Source organism: Poecilia mexicana, unplaced genomic scaffold (assembly GCF_051168715.1).
Source record: "Poecilia mexicana isolate PSO_F unplaced genomic scaffold, ASM5116871v1 scaffold_22, whole genome shotgun sequence".
Lineage (NCBI taxonomy): Eukaryota > Metazoa > Chordata > Actinopteri > Cyprinodontiformes > Poeciliidae > Poecilia > Poecilia mexicana.
The window spans coordinates 5,393,054-5,415,257 of record NW_028263391.1 but is presented as its reverse complement, the minus strand read 5'-3'; the positions used below and the strand labels follow the sequence as shown (position 1 = coordinate 5,415,257).

General features: G+C 39.9%; 2 protein-coding genes and 1 long non-coding RNA gene across 11 annotated transcripts in view; all 3 read left to right on the top strand.

Annotated features, from left to right (window-relative positions):
* smoc1 (SPARC related modular calcium binding 1) overlaps positions 1 to 6,640 on the top strand; it is a 62,757-nt gene extending 56,117 nt beyond the window's left edge. For all 8 annotated transcript variants that reach the window (XM_014994864.2, XM_014994866.2, XM_014994873.2 and 5 more), the window contains one exon: positions 4,110 to 6,640. In XM_014994864.2, coding sequence (XP_014850350.1) covers positions 4,110 to 4,149 — 40 coding nt within the window. In that variant the 3' untranslated portion in view covers positions 4,150 to 6,640. The remainder of the gene's footprint in view (positions 1 to 4,109) is intronic.
* A 5,116-nt stretch (positions 6,641 to 11,756) lies between these two features.
* On the top strand, positions 11,757 to 19,139 carry slc2a1c (solute carrier family 2 member 1c). Of its 2 annotated transcripts, XM_088002756.1 has the most exons (11): positions 11,757 to 12,036; positions 12,948 to 13,021; positions 13,227 to 13,325; positions 14,340 to 14,500; positions 14,591 to 14,831; positions 14,915 to 15,077; positions 16,088 to 16,272; positions 16,407 to 16,508; positions 17,043 to 17,144; positions 17,692 to 17,895; positions 18,332 to 19,139. In XM_088002756.1, exons 2-11 carry the CDS (start codon positions 13,007 to 13,009, stop codon positions 18,509 to 18,511), a joined length of 1,452 nt encoding a protein of 483 aa, XP_087858882.1. In that variant the 5' UTR covers positions 11,757 to 12,036; positions 12,948 to 13,006; the 3' UTR covers positions 18,512 to 19,139. The 2 variants fall into 2 exon arrangements, with proteins under 2 accessions (XP_087858882.1, XP_014850363.2); XM_014994877.2 differs by lacking the exons at positions 11,757 to 12,036; positions 12,948 to 13,021 and having other exon boundaries at positions 13,039 to 13,325.
* Positions 19,140 to 21,008: 1,869 nt separating this feature from the next.
* LOC148152776 (uncharacterized) lies at positions 21,009 to 21,508 on the top strand. The gene is made up of 2 exons (XR_015761993.1): positions 21,009 to 21,114; positions 21,277 to 21,508. It is a non-coding gene; the product is annotated as an uncharacterized LOC148152776 (long non-coding RNA).
* The last annotated feature ends 696 nt before the right edge of the window (positions 21,509 to 22,204 follow it).

Sequence of the window (22,204 nt, the reverse complement as noted above, 5' to 3'; positions counted from 1 at the left end):
TACATGACAGTTCCTGGATATTTTCTTAAAACTTTACTGCTATATTCCAGATTCTTGCACATCTAGCTGGTTGCTTTCTAGAATTTACCAGGTACTTTCCTGGAGCTTTCCTCGACCTTACCAGAATTTAGAGAGTTGTTTCTGGTAGGCCTGTTGCAATAAACAATAAATCAATTAATCACATGATAAATTTGAATGAGCTCAATAATTTATTGTTTGTTCCTTTGTTCTAAAACTGGTCTTCAGTCTGGCCCCCTTTTTTAAGAATAATAATTAAGAATAATTCCTGATTTTTATTTTTTATTTTTTAGTAAGAATCATTGATTTGTAAGTATGTAGAAGTATCTGCTCAGCAGCCTTGGTGATTGGGGTTGTCAGGAGAGACGCACAACAAACTTAGGAGACAGTGAAAATGTTTCTTTCAGCAGGTCTGAGTGTGTCTTGTATTTTCTCTGGCTCTATCTGGAAGGTGGAACTGTAACGACGGTGTTATTAAGTAGGTCTGGGACCAAAGCTCCGAGCCCAGAGTCTTGTCCTCCTGGAGCCAAACGAATTACTCTGCATCACTTAATGCTTCAGCTCAGTTTGACACTCTAACAGGATGAATAGGAACAGAAGGTGTCAGAGGTGACTTTGATAAAGACAAACACTTTCTTCCTAAGATCACTGCCTTGAATCTAAATCAATCTGATGCAAAAACAACCTTAAAAAGCCCCTCATCGGGTTGTGCTGTGGTGGTGCAGGGGTTAAGCACAACCCCCATATGGAGACCTTATTCCTCGATGCAGCTGTCGCAGGTTCGATTCCCAACATTGGCAACCTTTGCTGCATGTCTTCCCCCTTCTCTCATTACCCACTTTCCTGTCAATTAACTATCAAATAAAGGCCACTAGAGCCAAAAAAATCTTTTTAAAAAAAAATCCCCTCATCATTAGTTGGTATTCGCCTCCATGTACTGATGCAGCACAATTCCCAGCTCTCGAGCCAAGCGTTTTTATTGGCCGGTCCCAGGTGAGGTGAGACGATTTAGCGCTAGACAGGATCTGCTTTCAGGTCTTTATCACAAGTGGGGCCAAGGTGTCCAGAGAGAGGCAGGGGAGCTTTGTGTTGTTAATGGCAGAGACAGTCTCCTCAGTGAGCGGGCAGAGAGGAGAGGGAGAGACGTTAAGCGCTCTGGAGCCTGGTAATTGCGTGGCCAATTCCTGGGCACTAATGTCACTCGGCTCTGAACAACAGAGACATTTATCTGAGCTAAAGGAGAAGGAAAGCATGACTTCAGGGGAAGACGATGTCAGAAATGTTTGTGTTTGCAGGTATGGCGTACGTGTTGCCGACATACAAAGATTGCAAGTTGACTTTTTTTATTTTTTAAACCACTGATCACATTGAAAGTGTTTGAAAAATCTAAGCAGAACTGTGCTGATTTGGGGAGCAAAACTGTTTTTGTTTGTGCTGCTATCATTTTAAGGATATGAATAAATGTTTCCAGAGGTCATGAAAAGGTCAACCAGCCACTGTACCTTCTTAAAACCAAACAAAATTGGTATCAATCAACTCTTATGTCCGTGCTGATGAAATTTTTTTATGTTTATTGCCTTAATAAATATGAAAAGGCAATTTTGTGTGCAATTTCATGGTACAAATCAGACTTCAATGTGCGGCTGCTGAACTAAAGAAGCCTATAACAAATGGAAGCACTTTTCAAGAGCATTATTTGTGTTTGTGGAGGTATAAATTCTTAGCACAGCAATACAGTTACCTAAAAAATGAAGTAGTAAATAGTTCTTATCGTCACCTTTATCACAAAATAAGTCTATATCGCTCACCCATAGTTCACTCCACAGAATATTTCCCAAAACTCTTAGGGATCATAAAGATGTTTTTTTTTTATCCTGCAAATATTTTGATGTTACATTCCACAGGAAAATCTGTAAACACTGAACCTTGAATAAGTTGATGGGGGTCCAAAGTAGCATATTGCTTAAAAGACTGTTGCAAAAAAACAAAAACAAAAAAACGGCAGTAACATAGTTGTGGCGTTTTGATCTGGAGAATCAGCATTATTTGTTTTTATGAGCAAAGAGTTTGTGAGCTCGGAGGAATTAAAACTGTTTTATGTAAAACAGAAACGCGCTCAAAATAAAATGTAGCGCTCTGGATGGAGACGCTCCTCTTGAAGTGGTTGTGCTGTTGTTCCCACTACAGGATCTGCTCCCATGGAATGCAGCCTGTGATTTACTGCGTGTGGGATGAGTTGTGATGCATTCAAGTTTAAACAGCAAGCCGAGTAGTAAATACTTCATAAAAACTCTGGAGAAGCCCTGGGAGTGAAATCAGCTGGACTTGTAATTTACTGCGTACACGGTCAACAGTGACAGGAAGTGCACCTGCGTGACCCCCTGTCCCCCCCGCCTCAGACGCCCTCCACCCACACAGAAATGCAGTTTGATGTGTGCCGTAAGGTCGGATGGGCATAAAAAAAGAAACGCCTAGTCGTCCTTCGCTGGCCTGATCCGACGCAAGATGTAGTTTAATTGTAGAAATGTGCGGCCCAGAACAAATCGGAGGCCTAACATGCTCCCGTTTGACGGACGGGACATCTGCAAGCAATCTGCTCTCCGTGCCCATCTTCTTTTCTCACAAGCCTCTTCATCATTCTTCTGCTCGCTTTTTTTTTTTTTTTTTTTTTTCTTTGTACCCCACCCCCAACATTTCTGACTGACTGATGAGCCGGAGACGCTCCTGGGCAGTTTGGGCATGATTGCACAACAGAGCAGGACTTGAGAGGCTCGTGAACACATGAAGGATTCACCCTTCAAAAGTGTTCATGTGTCTTTAAATCTTTCATTTTATGCACAAACGTAAATGGATGCCAGACCAACTAAAGAGCTTATAACAGTGATTTTTATTTATTTATTTATTTTTGCACAAATGAAAACCTTCTTATTCGACCCCATTTAATCTGATACCCCTGAAATGAAATTCAGAGCAACCGGTCCCTTTCTGAAGCCACCTAATTATGAGAACACACTCATGTTTTATTTATCCTGAGTGTAAATCCAATGCTCTGTAAAATTCACACAGAGAGACATGGGGGATTCTTTACACTTTTCTTCAGCAGGACCAGAGAAATATCGAGCATTTGAGAATAAAAGCTGTTGGCTGACATGAACTGATACCAGGCTGGAGGTTCAGCTTCCAACAGGACAGCTATTAAATCCACAGTGGAGGGGTTTAGGTGACAGGCTTATTCATGTGTCAAATGGCCAAGTCAAAGTCTGGACTTGAATCCAATTTAGAATCTGTGGCACGACTTGGAAGTTGTTGGTCAAAGACGATCTCCATCCAGCTGCACTGAGAAACAGCAACACACAAAGTGCAAACGTTTCATCCTCTAGATGTGTAATGCTGGAGGCATGTTTCTTTACACTGAGGCTAAATGTAAAAGCACAACGCACCTTTCAGGTTTTTATCTGTAAAAAGTAAAAAAAAAAAAAACTTGTTTTCTTTCCTCTTACAATTAAGCACTCTTGTTTATGTAAAAGTAAAATGCAATAAAACACATTTAAAATTTTGATTTTTATATGACAAACTGTAAAAGAGTTAATGGGGTGTGAATACTTTTTGAAGGTCCTGTATATAAACGCAGCGTGTTGATGTTCTCAAGTCGTACTCACTTATTCAACTTAGAAGTTAAGTTGAATAACTTTGGCTCTAAATTGGAAAAAAGAACAACTTTTACAGCTGACCTGATGAAACACACATTTCACTTCTGTGTGTATCCTCTAAAGCAAACATGTGTCTGCTCCAGGTCATGTCAGTGTGACAGCGTATCAGGCCCGTTGAGAGTAAATTTGCTCCGAAAAAGTCAGAAATTTTGACATTAATCTCAGAAATTTTCTAAAAAAAGAAATTTCGGAGTCTCAAAAGTCGAACGTTTTTGATTTTTGGATGTTATCTGAGTTTTTTGATGGAAGTTTAATCTAAAATTAACTTAATTCATTTTCTGATATCTACAATGGCCCTCTTACGCCGTCGTACGTCAACTCATGTAAAACCAACATACAGAAAAAATACAAAAAGCTGAGTCTCTGTGTCTGTCCTTCCAGTCGGCCGTCTGGCGTGAGGAGAGAACGGACGAGAAGCTGAAGACGAGAGCGGAGGGGACGCGTCTGCACGCTTCCTGACGGGAACTTAAAGACGGAGCAGAGAAATCAAGAAGTTTCTGAATCGACAAAAAAGAAAAAAGAACGAGAGAGAGAGAGAAAAAAGAAAAGCAACAAAGCGGCGCCAAAATAATTGCACTTTTTCCTCCCTATGTCTGACATATTAACTGCTTTTTTTGTTTGTTGTTTTTTTTTTTTTTTTTATCTTGAAGTGACTGAGAATTCACTAAGTAAAAAATGAGAATATATTTGTAAAGAGTTGACAGGCTCACCACTGGAAGAGCGTGTATGTGTATGTAACCACTCCCCTCCCCTGCTGTACGTTCAGTCTGCTGTGTTGATTTGTTCAGTCCACATGTTTCAATCCCAGGCCTGTCCAATAAAACGTTACACCACCCGACCCCCGTCCTCCCCCCACCACCGTCAGACATGCTGCAGCAGCAGACAGCTCAGCGGCGAAGCAACAGACAACAATCAATCAAAAACAAAGTAAATCAGTGTGAAGCCACTGACTTACACCTGATTGGTCAGCATGAAACAATGAACTCTATGAATTCCCTTGCTCCGGCTACAGATCCGTTGGAGTTTTCCTCGTAAAAACACAACAACCCCCCCCTCCCCCCCCCAGATGTTTGTGCCGTAAACAGGAAAAGAAAACAAAAACTAGCTGTAAGTACTTAGCTGTGCCGTCCAAAACTGATGCGAGACCATCTGCACTAAATACTTTATACAGTCTGTTAGCTAAAGAACAGCAAAACAAAACATAATAAAAAAAGGCAATAAAAAGCAGTGAAGTAGTTCAGACGATACCTGCGGTGGCGTAATGCATCTCTTCTTCAGGACCCAGCGGGTGATTGGCCGACAGCACAGCCGTCAGTCGAGCTCCACTGCTAGCTCCGCTAACTCAAGTCTTGCCCCTGATTCTACTTTTTTTTTTGTCTGGCGTTACACATGAATATCCTTTGATTGTATCTCAGGCTGTTTGTTTCGTGTTGCCCTGTTGGAAGATGAGTATACTGGCTAGATGTAAAGTAGCTCCGTCAATTCGACCAGCTTCCCAGATCCCCACAGCATGATGCTGCCGCCACAGCAAGATGCTGCAAACCTCGGAGGTCTTCAACTGGATTCATAAATTGTGCGCAGAAACACTTTATTCACTAAGCAGGCGACTTCTAAACTCAGTCAAATGCGCTGGATTTTTATTTGAGAGTATTGGAGCAAAGGGGCTGGATACAAAAAAGCACACCACCTGTGCTTTACAGATTTTAAACAAATGTTTACAGATTTTTACCTGTAAAACATTTGAAAACCATGTATTCTTTTTTTTTACTTCCACTTAACCGTGAGTCAATACTTTGAGAAGCCTGAAATTAGTGGATGTAAAGTGAAATTATATGATTCATTTCAATTCATTAAATACTTGCATGCAATTGTAATTTCCAAAAATGACCAATAGGGAGAGTATTGTGTAGGAAAATAGCCTTAGCTTTATCAGGTAGCATGGTGGTGGACTAACAGTCATCTCCAGAGCTAAATATCAAAACGGCTTTTAAAAATAATGAGTTAATGAGCGAGAACAAAGATTTCAGTTTATTGTTTGCTGTTGATTTGGTTAATTAGCTGGAGTCTCAACGAATGAAGATTCTGGTTTTAAACAGAAAAAAATAAAAAACAAAACATCAAGAACAATTTAAACAAAATGTGGCACAAATTTCAATTTCATAAAACAAACGCGTTTTCTGAGCATCGATGCCGTTACCGTTTGTTCCTCCGATGCCTCATGTCGGCGTTCATCCCTGGAACAACTGATAACATCCACCTCAAACTCGCCCCACTTCATCTGATCCAGCTCTAGATGCAAAAACACAAAGCCAAAAAACAACGGAGCAGCGAGGGAAGAAATATTAAATCTTGCAGGAATGTGAAGCATAAAAATTCCTCCCCACATTTGGGAACAATTGGGTTTCAAAGTAGGAGAAACGCGCTTTCGCTGCTGGAGTCTGGACGCTCATGTGTGTGTTTGGATTTTTTTTGTTTGTTTTTTTCTCTCCCCCCCCACCACAAATATATACAGTGGCTCATGGACACGAAATACTTTTTGTTGTAAATATGTACAATAATCTTTTTGTTTGACGGTTTTACTAAATCCCACTACAGTGGCATGATTTTAAATGTACTTCACTGTCAGCGTAGCTTCTTGTAAAACACATCCCCTGTTCTTCTTCTTCTCTGTTTACCAAGTGTCAAACATTTTGACTTGTTGAGTAACTCATTCACGCTTAAATCCGTAGACTGGGCTGTTTATTTTTGATTTTTTTTTTTTTATCCGTGCTCTGCTTCATTTTGTGTCTGCCTTCATCACTGAACACCAGCAGGAATGTAACACAGCATCTGGTGCTTACAATCAGAAAGTCCGGTTATTTCTTTTCTAACTTGAACTGAACATTTGTGCCAAGAACCAGAGAATAATCCCATCCTTCCTCGAGTCCTGTGCAGTTTCTCCTCCTGAGTGAACTTAACTTTTTTTTTTCTCCCTTCCCATCCAGGTTAGAAACACAAAGCTTTTGTGTGTCTGCCGAAGTGCTTCCAGACGCAGGCGAGCTGCAGATTGTTCGGAAACATCTTAAAAACGAGCCAACAGGCTGACAATCAGCACAGATGGCGATGGGATGTGTGTGTGTGTGTGTGTGTAGAGGGGGGTGCTGCAGCTGGCTGTCACTCTGACTCCAACAGTGTTTCAAAATTTTTTATTTTATTTTTTTTACTAAAATTTGAAGAATGAGACCTGACTCCAACCCAAGGCAATTCTTGATAAAGTAAATTATGTGGCTCAAAAATAATATGTTCTATTTATCATAATAATGTAGCAAAAAAATTATAATAATAAAGAAAAAGAACAAAATGATCTTATAAAGTGAATCCTGTCATTAGGCAGGAACATATAAAACTCATTTCAAGAGCTTTGTTTCTTTCCCGAATATGCTTTTACGAAGAAAAAAAAAAGATTTTTTTTGGCCTTAAATTTAGAAAACAAACATCTGAACAGGTGTGGCATTCTTAACTTATAACAAAAACAGTAAAAATACAAAGTTCATAACATCTGTTTAAACCGACTAGTCGAGAGAGATTCTAACAGTGGAGAGAAGGAGTTTTACACTGCCCCCACATGGTGAAGATGGGTAACTGCATTCATAAAACAATTCAAACAGTAAAACTGGCAATTTGCTTCTTCGTGGGTGAAGTCAAAACCGTATGTCTTAATGTAATACACATCAAATTATGGTAAACATCCAAAAGTCTAATGTATGAAAATATACCTACTCAAAATAAAGCAGGAATTTAACCATTACTGAATATTTAATTTACACACTAATCTGCTTGATTAAAATTTCAATACATTTCTCGACTAATATGTTCCCCAAAATTCATTTGTGTAGCGTATAGCACTAAATTCCTTTTTTGTGATTTTTTTTCGTCAAATGTTTTTAAGAAATTACGCAGAAATATTTTTAGAAAACCTCATGGAAAAAAAAAAGCTAAAACATTGGGGAGCACTGAAACGAAAGATTTTTAGAGGCCATTCAAGAAATAGTGACTTTGGCTAAAATAGTGCTTTATATTTATCATAAAACCCTTTGTATTTACATCATATTTATAAGAAATAATGTAAAATGGCCAGCTGCTCCGAGGCTGACAGTTCTACTGAAGTAAAAGAAATGCTCAAAAAATTTCACATATCATCCGTATATGTATATAAAAATACATGAAAGAATAACCCAGACTCTTATGATTTAGTATTAATTAAATGGTGCAATATATGATGGTAAACATAGAAATCCCCTCTTCTAAGCTTCTTCTTTAAACTAATAACGACTCATTGCAAAAAACTAAGTTGTTTTCTGTTTTTTTCCCCTTTTTGACCGGATTGTTTGTTCATCTGATTTAGTGATGAGACTTCAAAGGTGCGGATGTTGTCTGTGCGTGATGGAGCTGAGGTTGCTGAAGAGGGCCAGTGTGTGTGTGTGGGTGTGTGTGTGTGTGTGTGGGTGGAGGGATCGTAGATGAAACCAGAGCCAGGAAGCAGCTGCAGTACATCTGTCTTGCTCTAACACATGTGGCATTTGACTTCTAGTGTGAAGTTCAAAAGAGTTTTATAATGACGCAGCTGCTTTAGGATCTGTGTGTGCGTGTGTGTCGGGCTGGGGGTGTGTGTTCTTATTCGTTACTGTTTGGGTTGAGGGTAGGCAGGTTGCGGAGGGCCTTCGGAGCTGACTGGTGAATTTGGAGCGCAGACAGTGATGTATTGGCAGTGCAGGTGCAGCATGATGGTTCACACACACGCTGCCCGTGTCAAATCAGCAGGTTTTGGAGCAACAACCTGTTTGCTAAAACAACAGCAGCAAACACACCGTGTACACGTAGTTGTATGTTGGCCTGTCACAATAACAAAGTTTGCCGGATGATAAATTGTCCAATTAATTATTTTTGACAAACGATATTATTGTTGCTAAGAGACCATTCTCAGGTAATAAATGGTTTATTATACTGAAAACAGCAAAATGATGCCAGTATACCAATAAATTGAAGTTTGTAAAGAACACTTAACACTAGAACTGGGAGATAATTTGAATATCTGAAGAACCAAAAACAAGAAATTAAACGGAAATAAAAACAACAACAAATAAAACCAAAAAATAAAATGGATTATGGTGAACAAAATTGCATAATATGAATCATGAGAGTAGAAATGATCAAGCTCAGTTAATCTGTCATGTGTTTAATTGCTTATTGTGGCGGATTTTGCTGTATGTTATTTGTTCTACTTGCAGTAACCTGAGAAACTTTTCACTTTTTTCACTTTGCCACCACAAACTTTAATGTAGTTTAATGAGATATTATGTAACAGACCTGCATTAAGTAGTGCTGGATTCTGAAGTGGAAAAAACTGGCAAAGAGTCTTCAAGTTCTCATGACAAATACAAACCTGATGAGTGTGAACTGGGATGAAGAAGTTTTTTTTTAAAGCAGCGTAAGGTTACAAAACAATATTTGAAGCTTTGACAACTTTTCAAACCTTAAAACGTAAAAGTATTTAACAACTGCAGGAGAGCGTTGGCAAGAAACGCTGCCAAAAAGAGACTCTGTTGACAAGACAACGGTGTAAAGATAAAGATCTTTAGTAAAGATAAAAAAAGAAGAAGAAAAAAAACCATTCACTTCACAGTGATGCGCCATGCAAATGTTAGGCTGTAAAGCTGCAAAATGACTCATGAATACCTTAGCAAGGCACGCGTGACCAGACAAGCCTCAATAACCTAATTGGGAATTTAAAAAAGAAAAAAAATGACATGGAAACTATAAAAATAACTTGGCAAACGGCGTGTATAAAAACACAAGGTTTTATGTTACACCAGGTCGCTAGAAGAGCGTTTCAGCTCATCTGTTTAGAATTTAGTTTTAATTAAACGCAACGTTCACCGACTCTCCAGATGTTCTTGTGGTGATGAGCAAAATTGCTTCATAATTTCCTGAGTTTTTTTTTTTTTTTAGGGTGCATTGAAGCACTTAGGAACAGATCAGGAACCCCATTACAGGTAATTTGAAGAGAGCCATTAGCCTGTACTGAGGTGGGAGTATGAGGGGGGCGTGCTAGCTATGCACTGCTCACCATTTGTGTCTGGTGCCCTCTGTGCCCCACACCCACCCCCCCGGCAGCAGCACCTGCCCAGCTGTCGGAGCACGGTGGAGGTCACAGGGGGTCAGGGGGCTCGAAGGGTCACATTCCAGACAGGCGTATCCACACCCTGATTAAGAACTCAGCTGCAGGATCAGAGCCTGCAGGTGGATGGTGCATTAAACCTCCTAAAGCAAACTACTCTTCCTCTTTTCCCTCTTTCTTTTTGTCATGTGAAACTCAAACGATGTGTATATGTACATCGTCTCTTTTGTTCTTTTGCCGGTTTTGTGCCAAACGCGGATTGCTGTGCTGAACTCGCATGTAAAAATGTTTGTTCAAAGTGAAAGAATTTCAAAAGGCAAAACAAATTTTCCTATGTCAGTTCTGAACTGTATTCCCTCTAGTCATAACATTATAATATTGATGTTTTAGAACTGTGTGTTTCACCTCTTAAAGCTACTCATGTCTTCGCTGAATTTGAATAAAGTCAGAAATGGTTAATGACATCACGTCCTTCACTCTCCTAAATGAGACTAAAAGTGTCTAAGTTTCAAGAATATGAGAAGATCCATTCACGAAAACATGTATGAAATATATCAACGCCAAGAAAACATGTTGTATACATCTAAATCAGAAAAATAAATAGGGAGTCTAATTTTCACTGACTTCCAGCCACACGGTGCCATTTTACAGCACAATCAACTAACCATGTTTGCTCCACTTATTATAAGAATGCTACATATATCAAATGTGAGTAAAAAGTAATTTTACTTCGCAATTTAACGCATTAAAATTGGGTCTCTGTGTCTTTAAAAACTGCTGCTCTTTCTGAAACTCCGCTTTCAGGAAATCATCACAACATGGCTCCTCCAATTAAGCCTTTAACGTTTTTACCAGAGTTTCTCTGAGAAGTAGCTCCTATAATGAACTCAGCAGATGCTCAGTTCCAGAAGGTGTTTGCTAATTGCTGCTGGCTAGTCTGAAGGAGCCAAGTGGAGGAATTGTGGAGTAGCTGTGCTCTGTGAGATGGAAGCTGCAGCTCAGAGGAGGAGCTTTTTCCCGAAAGGCGGAGCTAGGCCCACCCAGGCGTTTTGCACAGCAAAATGGTTGCCATGGGAGATTAAAGGATTTCTCAAACATGCATGAAAGAAATGAGGCAACTCTCCAGGTATGGTTTTGATGAGGCGATAACATCATGACATGATGTGAAGCTCACAAAAGACTTCATATTAACTCAAACACTTCACCGTTCCAGTCTACTTCATGTTGTCAGAAAGGCTCTACTGCGGCCATCAGTTGCCGAAAGTATGGGAAAGAAAAAGAGACCTCAAGCGCACGTGGAGTCAGTGCAGCCCCGCCTGACCTCGCTCAGGGTAAAAAGCTCTCGGACTACAATGGAGCCCCGTCTTTTAAGACCGCGAGAGTTTAAAAGTTTGCAGAAGTATATTTGCTAAAACTTTTGCCACAAAGTTGCAGCTCAGCGCTTCAACCCTGTCCAATGTGCTTGACTGACACCTATTAGGGTTACAAGAATATGCTAATTTTCACATTTGTCAGTCTCTGGATCACTCTCCCCGTGTAGGAGTGTGAAGTCTGTTTTCAACTGAATCAAACCCTCAACATTCAATATTCTTAGAAAGAGAAACGATCCTGTGGAGCCATGAAGTGCTCTAAGAATTCCCATCTCAGCTAACAACATTATCATCAAACTGCAACAACCAACCCACCCTCACACACACGCACGCACACACACACACACACACCTTACTCTAATGTCAGTGTTTTTCCCCCCTTCTAAAATACCTCCTCTGTGCTCCAAGTTCATTTTCAGCTCTGACCTCAGAACAGTTTGTTTTTTCCGCCGGCTTTGATTCGTACAGACGGTTCCTCTGTCAGCTGGAGAGCGGAGGAGGCCCACTGGAACCGTTTTACCAGGTCCGCTCCAAATGCATCGGCTGGGTGTGACTGTGTAAGCGGGAAACCTGCGGGTCCTAAATATACGTGTGTGTGTCCTGAATAATGCACTGTCATTTCAGAAACGCAGGGGAAAAAGAAGGGATCAGTGAGGTTTTGAAGCAGCTATGAATTATGAACTCATCTCATTTTAACTGAAACAAGCGTTTGGTGCTAAAGAGATTCAGATAAATTAACGCTACAGGATAAAAACGAGAGATTTTTCAGTCCCCTGCTCTGGTAAGTTGGTTTAAGATGATTGAAATGCATCTGTCACTGTTTTTATGATTAGCGTTCAGTGAGTTGTATTGTGTGTAACATACCGAAACACTGAAACACATCAGGGGATTTAGTCACTAAATCCAGGTTAAAAACAGAAACAGCTGTTTTTATTGGATTGAGTTTTAATGCAATAAAAACCTCTGTTTTGTTTTTTTTGACTTCTTGTACTTGAACTTTGCAAAAGCTTAAAAACAATTCTCGTTTTTTAAAACTTTTTCCTTGTGATTCTTGTCACAAAGACACCATTTGTTGTCATATATGAAAAGTAACATCGATGACATAATTTCAAAGCACAAAAATGCAGGATTTTTTTTGTCGTTGTTGTGTCTGCTCTAATGCATTAAATTTGTTTTCATCTTGAAACTTGCCGTTTCGGTATATTTTTTCATGACTTTGCCTGATAACCTTACATAATGCATATATACTGTATTTGAGGTTTTATTTGAAGTTTTTTCCATTTATTTGAGTGGTTCTACACACACACTTCTGAATCGATGCTTTGTAGAATCACCTTTCACTGCAATGACAGCAAGTCTTTCTGTACCAGACGCACAAATCTGAAAACGTCTCAGTCAGAAAATAAGTAACTTTTAGATTTCTCGTGTTTATTACAAATATTGCTGATTGCTTCTTCTCTTTTAGTTTTGCTCATGTAAATCAGGCCACACGGACATTTCACTACTTGTTTAGTCTGACAAGTGATTCTGTGTGAAACTCACCAAAACATTTTGATAACCACACGTCACATTTCTTCTTCTTTTAAAATGTTCATGATAATTCCAGGATTACAAGAAAGTATGTGTTTTTCCAAAGAAAAAGAAATCATAGCTAAACTCCAATGCAAATCTTTTGTGTTCATTTACTTTCAGAAAACTAGACAATAAATGCGCCTGCTATCCAGGAGAGATATTCTGTCTCACCCCAACAGATGGCATCCACAGAGGTTAAGTTGTGGTATTCCTTTTTTTTTTTTTTTTTTTACAAATCAACACAAAAATTCACTTCTGAATGCCATATGAATGAGAAATATTGGTTCTGAGCAGTAACAAATTGTAGTTACAAGCTGCAGTTTTTTCATTATTTTCTTGTCACATTTTTAAAGAAGCCGAGGTGAAACATTTGGGAAAATGCTCGGCTTGTTGTTTCAGAGCCATCTGACAGCAACACTCCTGGTCTCCGTCCTGGGAGCCGTGCTCGGACCCCTGCAGATCGGCTACCACACTGGCAACGTCAACGCTCCAGCCAGGGTAAGAGGACGGCCAGATGACAGCATCCGTCCATTAGCATCCAAGTATTTCACTAAATGGTCACGAGTGAAACCAGGGGTGAGCGATAACTGCAGAACCAGAAAGAAAAAATACATTTTTTATAATGAAATCAAGTTTTTGTCATGATGTCAAATTATACAACACATTATTTAAATGTTTCACAATGGATTGAAATTTTACGATATCAAGTTCAATTGACATTTTCTGCCACTTTCACTTATAATACTTATATTTTTTCAAAATAATCTGCCAATCAAAGGAACAACAATCTATTTTTTGCTGAAAAGTTATCTATAAGTTAGTTTGGTCTTATTTCAAATTTACTAAGATATTTGTACTAGAACCAAAATACTTAAGATTTTGTGTTTTTGTAGCGTAACCCGCTGCACATCCCAGGTATCTACTTTACCAAGTCATAATTGTTTCATCCCTACTAGATAAAAGCCTGTTTATAAAGAAAACCATGAGAAGCACAGAACAAGGGCGAGAATGTAACGTCTTTAAGGTGTGCCATATAGACGAGCCAACAATCTCTCTACATTGTCAAATACTGAACATAGTCATGATACAGATTTGTTACATCTCTATGTCCTGTTTTTCTTTGTCTTCTGTCCCTTTATAATTACAAAATGTGGTATAAATTAAGTAGACAACAATTTAAATGCCATTCCATGAAAAAAAACGATGAGTCCAAAAGCGACCCAAATGGTCAGCCAAGTCTTGGGATACTTCAGAAGAGCCAGACAGCAGGCAGACTGTCAAACAAATATCACACAGCCTTGTGAAGTTAGCAGCTGCCTAAACCTCAGTGGCTCAGGTCCTGAAGGTGTTTCCCACAGTCAGCAGTTTCACACCGCTGAACGTACACCAACACCACAAGCTGTCTTCATATGGGACGTTCAACTTCAGCACTTCTCGTGATTCATTCGCACATCGGCATTGGGTTACATGGTCCAAGTTCTCCTGCCTTTTCCTTTTATCGCTGGTCTTCAGATCATTGAAGAGTTCTTCAACAGCACATGGAGAGCCAGACGCAACCAGTCGATGTCGGATCACAGCCTGACGCTGCTGTGGTCGCTGTCCGTCAGCATCAAGGACTTTGGAGCGTTGCTGGGCTCTCTGGGGGTTAAACACCTGGCGGATTCATATGGCAGGTGAGAGTCAAGTAAACAAGTAAAACCGAAACACACAGCAGAGCTTCTACGATCTACTGACGAGCGTTTGTTTTTGCCCTCCCTGTGAAGACGAAACTCCATCCTGATCGCCAACTGTCTGTCAGTGGCAGCGGCGTGCATTATGTTTGCCTCGAAAGCCAGTGGGTCATTCGAGGTTCTCATCCTGGGACGGCTGGTGTTTGGCCTGTTCTGCGGTCTTGTGATGAGTCTAAACCAACTCTACATCCAGGAAGTGTCCCCTACCAGTCTAAGAGGAGCCTTTGCCACACTCAACCAAGTGTCATTAGCCTCTGGCATCCTGATAGGGATGGTAAGGACGGTGCCGGTGATCTTTGGTTTGGATAGTTTAACTTGTTTGTGAACGTCTTACAAAGTATTTACCGTTTGCTACAGGTGGCTGGTCTGGAAACAACGCTGGGCACGAAGAGCAACTGGGCGATGATGCTGTCCCTGTCTCTCATCCCGGCCCTGACACAGTATCTGGTTCTGCCTTTCTGCCCAGAAAGCCCTCGCTACCTCCTGATGAACCAGGGAGAGGAGAGGAAAGCAGAAACCGGTGGGTTTCTACTTCAATAGCCTCAATTAGGAAATCACAGGAGATGAAGTCAACCCAGAATCTGCAATCGTCACAAAAAAAAGAGTTTAAACACCTTTCACAATTCAGTATTTTGTTTGACAAACTGAACATTTTGGTCAACCAACAGTACAAAGTCGCCAAATTACGCACAAGGTCAATAAAGTCAGTGTTTTGGAATAGATGTAGTAAAATCATGATCTCAATTTGATTCCTGCATTGGAAGGAAATTTATATAAATTACTGATTTGAAGGAAATACAATTTCAAAACAGCCAGTAGCCAGTGTTGCTGGTCATTGATCTTGAACCATTTCAAAACATTTCGGGGTTCATCATTCAACTCTGGGAACAATTTAATCAGTCACCAACCTTTATAGGTTTACAGCACAACTCAATGCAAGTTCAAGATGATCTCGAACTGTGAAGAAACGTTTCAGACCCAACAGCTATCAGTCAGTCACCACAACACTGTTAGAAAAAGGCAGAACAAAGAAGGATCTACAGCAGTTTGCCTGAGAACATCTTAGTTACTAATAACCCATAATATTCCAGTTTTAATTAAACTAAAATTGGGTGTGAAAATAGATGGCCACAAACGTGGACAAAATGAAGCAACTCTATGAAAAGGTGAAAGATGAAAAACGTAACTTGGTTGCGACCCAAAGTGGATTTACAAGCAACCCAGTCATCTGGTGGTTTAGCTTTTCCTCTCACCGCCTCTACAAGCGAGCCAAGAATATTTTTAATGGAGTCATATTAGAGGATGATGATGAGATGTTTAGCTGTTTGGGTTGCATTTATCCAATTTTAGCACCTAGAAAGAATCGTTTGTATGTCCTAATACGTGAACGCATACGGCTCAAAAAATGCTGATAGGCAACTAGGTGGTGTTGAGAGGACAAACTTTAGCCATTGAGAAACAAAACGCATCTAAAACACACAAATTCCACCAGCTCTATGAAAGCACATCATTGTTGTTTTCATCCTGCAGCCCTGCTGAGACTGCGAGGCCATGCCGACAAAGTGTCCAGGGAGCTGGAGGAGATGAAGGACGAGGCTGCACACACCCTGACCCGCGTCACCGTCCGGGATTTCCTCCGGAAACGGAGCTACAGGCAGCCGATCCTCATCGTTCTCCTCGTCAACTTAGGCAGTCAGCTTTCTGGATTCAATGCAGTAGGCAAAAAAACCCATCCTAAACACTTAAAGACGTTACTTTTACCAGATTTGCAAATAAACAAGGCAATACATAATTTCATTAGCCCATCTTAAAGAAACACATTTCCCAGTTATTCTGCTCTTTATTCCAGATTATCAACTACTCCACTAAAATGTTCCAGGCCAAGTTCGATGAGGCCAAATATCTGACTCTAGGTGTGGGAGTTGTCAATGTCACCTTCACTTTGGTTGCAGTGAGTACAAATCATCTCCAATTCATTCGTGCGACAGCAGGAAACACAGCAGCTGCATCAGAGGTCGGGATAAAGCCGACGTGTTGCTTCCAGGAAATGTCGTTCTGACAATCTGGTGGTCAGGTTATTGCTGCTTTTTATTTAGAAATCAGGAATCTAATGTATGCACACTGGGATCGGTGATGAAAAACTGGTGTAGATTTGAGTGAGGACAACATTATAAGGTCATTTCTACACTGCAGAGCAAACTAGTGGGCGGAGCCGAGCCAAATGATGCTGCACAGCAGAGCTCATTCGGTGTGGTGGTGGTGGTGTTTACACAGTTAATAACATACAATCCATATTAATACACTAATTGTTTTTCATCGTTACAAACATATCCCACAATACACAAATAGAATCTTGTTTTGTAAAACTAATAATAAATTCTCAGAACTAATGTGAGATCTGAGCCAACCAAATTTTCATGGACATTTTTGATGAAAACCAAATTCATTGCCCAGTTTTTTCCTCCGTCTCATTATTTACCCCCAGTTCTTCTTCATGGAGCGGGCCGGGAGGAGGAAGCTGCTGCTGATTGGTTTCCTCTCCATAGGAGTTTGTAATTTCCTTATGACCATAGTCGACTCTGTTCTGGTAAGTCTGTCATAGTTTGGTCGCTTTCATACTCGCTGGAAATGTGTCTTTAAAAGCAAGCAGTGAAAAACTTATGTTTTTTTGTTTCTTCTTTTTTTTAATCCTTTCTTTCTAAACACTGGACGTCAATAGATATATTCGTATGGCTATAATTTTACTTCAATCCGTCTTTGGGTCTAGAGTTGTTTAAGGACAGATCTTGGTTAGCCGATTAAATCAACAGACTTTGACAAATAGGCCTTTCTGAACTAGCCGTTAGCTTTAGCCTGGGAACCAACTGCTTTCAAAATAATGAAAGTAGTCTGGGTCATTTAAGGCTGACCAGCTAGCCTGGAAAAACATTTGCTGCGGTCTGGATTTATCATCAACAACGACGCTGAGTTGCAGTCCTGGTTTGACATCCGTTGATGTCATTGTTACAACTAGAACCTCAGATTGTCCTGATGGACGTCAATGTCCTCATCTCTGTGCCTAATCAAACTTTCCTTGACCTTGGGACAAAACGCCACAATGACGCGTAAGAGTGACTTTTGCTCCCTCTCTGCAGCACCTGGTCCCAGAGCTGCAGAGCCTGCAGGTCCTGCTGGTGTTCTGCGTGGTCTCGGCCTACGAGCTGGGCCCCGGCCCCATCTCCTGGTTCATCGCCGCCGAACTGTTCGACCAGCCCGGGAGACCCATCGCCATGGCGCTCACCAGCATGGTCAACTGGGGAGGGAAGTTCGTCCTCGCCCTCCTCTTCCCTCCGCTGCTGGTGAGTTTACGCGGTCGGACTTCTGAGGAAGCTTTGAGGGAGGCGAACGTCTTGTTTTTGTTGGTCGCCTAGCGCCTCGGAGACGTTGCTTTTAAACACAGATCGTAAAAATCCCCAGCCTGCTTTATGCCAGACATGCGTACTCGACGTAAAATGGAAATAAATTATGTACAGTTGTTGTTTAAGACACATAAATCTCTCTCTAAAAGCTCGAAGCGAGGCTGAGATCATTGACCGAGTGATTGAATTATCAGCTGTGGAGGGAAAGCGTAAGCCAACAGAGATCCGTTTTTACGGCCTTTTTGGTTTTATAGCATCAAGTTTAAATCACGAGAGACCCATCAGGTTTTTTTTAAGTGTAACATGGAAAGCAATAAATGTGGTAGTTTTGTTTCTCTCTCTTTTTTTTATTTTTATCCCTCCAAATCTCTTACAGAAAATCTGCGGGGCCTACGTCTACTTGATTTTCACAGCCGTAGCTCTGCTCGCCTTCGCCGTCACGTGGCTCCGCCTCCCGGAGACCAAAGGTCGCACGTTCGACGACATTGCAGAGGAGTTCAGAGGAGCGGAGGGAATCCCGCTGCACAACAGCAGCGGATTCAACACTTTCGCCTGAGCAGCAGCAGATTATTCCTTCCCCACAAGAAACTGTTTCAGCCTGCCAACATAATGATAAAGAAACGATTCTTAAAATTTATATTTTGTGTGTTAGCTACACCACACCTCAAATTTAATTTATTCTTTTGATTAAAATCTCGGAAAAAGAAATGTACAGCTTCAGACGAATGCCATCTGAAATAATCATGATCCTTAAAAGAACATTTTTAAAACATTTTAGATGTTTTTTTATTATTACTCTTAGTGGAAGGATCTGATTTAAACAGTACTTGTAACCACATTATTCTGTAAGACACACAGATGTTTAAAATAATGTTAAATAATGTTTTATTAGTACCATATATTTTATTAGACTCTGTAACTTTAAAGTTCTGTAATATATTGAACTATATTTAATCATTATTACACTGACTTCCTGGTTGTTTTTTCTTCCTGTTGAGGTTCACTGGGTGAAACATCTTCTGTTATGTTACAACCACCAAATGTCAACTTCAAAAAGTTGCAAATATTAATAATTAGGAATCTCATTATGAACGTCAGTACTCGCTGCCTATGGCAAATATTCATGTTTTACTTAAACTGTCTGACCTATAGAGCAGTAAAAGTCTCTATTCTAAAAAAAAAAATGGGGGAAAAAAATGCTAAAAGTTCATTTTATTTCCATCCCAGTAATGCAAAAATATATTTGTTCATATTTCTGTGCATTGTTATAAAAAGGTTTTGTTATCATATCCAAGATTTGGACAACACAAAAAGATTTCTTTACCTTTTAGAAACAACTTAGTGTCACATTTTTAAGATACTTTGACACGTTGTAATAATATAACATGTAAAAATGTTGTGCGTTCAAAAATCCCCCATTTTGAGTGGAAATTAAAAAAAATGTAGTAAGAACAAAGATCGCTCTATTCAACTTATTGTGTTTTCATAAACACAGCCGCAGTTATGCAAAAAGTACATAAACACACACACACACACATACACACACACCCACACACACGCACACACACACACACACGCACACACGCACGCACACACGCACGCACACACGCACGCACACACGCACGCACACACACGTGCGCGCAATAAAATGTCAACGGACACAGACGGGTCAATGTAAATCACAAATCCAGCCACTAGGGGGAACTCAAGAACCATTTCTATCAGTCACTGTTGGTTTTAAAGTGTCAGACCAACACAAATATTAAAAATATATTTTGAAATATTGTTTTCAAATCTTTGTTAGGCTCACAGTGTCTTTCTGAATGAACATGGGTGTTATGACATCAGGTAAACCACACGTCTGGAAAAAAAAAAGAAAAAGAAAATAGAGCTCCAACCTAAAAAAACATGAGTTAATTTGTTACATGTAATCAAATTCAGTTTGTTCCACTTACATTAGTTACTTGATTTGCCTAACATGACAACTTAATAAACTTAATATATTATTTACTTGGATAAACATAATTTCACCTATTTTATTGGGTTTTTTCAGTGTGGCAACATTTTTTGTGACTAAATTTGGGAAATGTTATTTAATATAAAGTTAGCATAAATGTCTGTGTGAAGGCCCAGGTGACAGTGCAACTAAAGTGCTTCATGTTTACAGATGTTCTGGTACGAAACACGTCTGAAGGAACGTCGAGGCTCATTGTGTTCAACAGCAACCGAAAAGAAGCGCGACTTTCAACATTTTAGCACTAAAGATGTTCTCGGCCAACCAAACCTGATGACGGCTTGTGTTTCTGCACTACGGGCAAAACCAGAAACTGAGTCACATCACATGAGAAACTGAGCTGAACAAAAACCTGTAGAGTGGCGGTCTCACTACAAGAATCTAACAATCCCAACTACAACCGTCTTCCTCCAAACGTGTCGGATATGGGTTTGATTGAGATTTAGAGATATTAAGGGGGGAAAACAGCTTGACTAACACATAATGTGGGAAAACCTTCGTGTTTGTAGGCTACAAGACTGAAGAATATTTGCTCATGTCTTAAAGATGGAGTAACTTAGGAAATATGTTTGTTTTTTTTGTTTTTTTTTACAAATTTGTTGAAAGTGTTACTATGTTGTGACAGCATGGTGTGAGACAAATTGTGAAAACAAATTCGAGCTCCTTCACTTTCTACCACTGTTCCTGGTGCCAACTCGAAACAACCAATCAGAACCAGAAGGCGGGACTTAGCTCTGTCAATCATTCCCGTGTGCAAGCCACGCCCACTCCAAATCCAAATCTTGGCAGGTCTGAGCAGCTAACAGTTTCAACAAATATGTAAAAAACTGTTTGTTTGCGGCTTTTAAAAAAAATAAAATAATAAATAAAAAAAGCCACTTTAATAAAAATAAAACCCCCTGAAAAGAATAAAAGTTCCTGCAATCCCCACATTTGTGTTTCCTGTTTCTTCTCTGACTGAGACTCAGTGATGCCGTCGTGTTTTTCGACTCCTCCCCTGTCGTCACGTCCAGAACCTGATCCTGCTGCTAAACAGACTGGACCTGCAACAAGAGCTGCTAAACCCAGAGGATCACATCGCGGCTGCTTCAACATGATCTTCATGGTCTTCATGTTTACTTTTTCATATTTACATGTAATTAACGGTAAGACGAAAAACAAATTCTCCAGACAAGATAAAACAAAGATGAAAATGTCTCCTTTTTGAAACATTTGTCTGCTTCAAAATCTTTAAGATTTAAGATTTCAGTTTACTATACAATGTTTCCGTTGCATCAGTTTCATAAGTTTTATTTGTTTTCCCACAGGTTCATCTCCAAATGACAAAGTCCAGCAGCTTCCAGCCGACATAGTGAAATCTCCTTCTGACAGTGAAGCTGAAATTCAATGTTCTCATACTGATGATAGGTTCGACCAAATCCTCTGGTACAAGCAGTCAGATGGAGACCTGAAGCTCCTGGGATACATGTATGGAGGGACTGGCACTGTAGAGAAAGATGTGAAGGTGAACGTTGACGGAGGAGCAAACAAAGAAGAAAAGTGCACATTAAAAATCAAAGATCTCAACCTGAACAGCAGTGCAGTTTACTTCTGTGCTGCAAAATACCACAGTGCTGCATATCTCTGCTCCCTAATACAAAAACCTCCTCGTTTCAGCTGGGTTTTTTTTGTTTTTTTTTTTACTTCAGTTGAATCCCCTTGCAGCTGCATTTTCACATTTAATCACAGATTGAAACGGGAGGTTTTTACACCAGAGTAACGGCTTAGGCCCTTCAACACTGCAAAAACACAAAATATTACCAAGTTTTTTCTTTGATCTATTACAAAGTCAAATATTTGCTCTGGAAACTAGACGAAAAACACTTGGTGTGGTTTTTTGTTTTAGTGGTGCACAATCTTTTATAAATAGCAACAAGTCGAAAACTTTTCCATGAACACTGAACATGACCACTGCTGATACTTCTCTTGTATAAACCTCTATTGTTGTGGTTAGTTGGTATGCTTCACATAATAGTGAAATATGAATATGAAATAAAAATAATCCAGTAATTGCCCCATATATAAATAATTGAATGTAGTATTTCACTCTACGATGATATTGTGATTTTTCTGAACTCTTCAAAAACCTAACGCCACTTTCTAAAGGCCACGTATTTTGGTCAATGCCAGCATGTGATGGCAGCCAAACGAAGCTCCTGGCAGTACCACCAGATGGCGACATTTCCAAATATATTC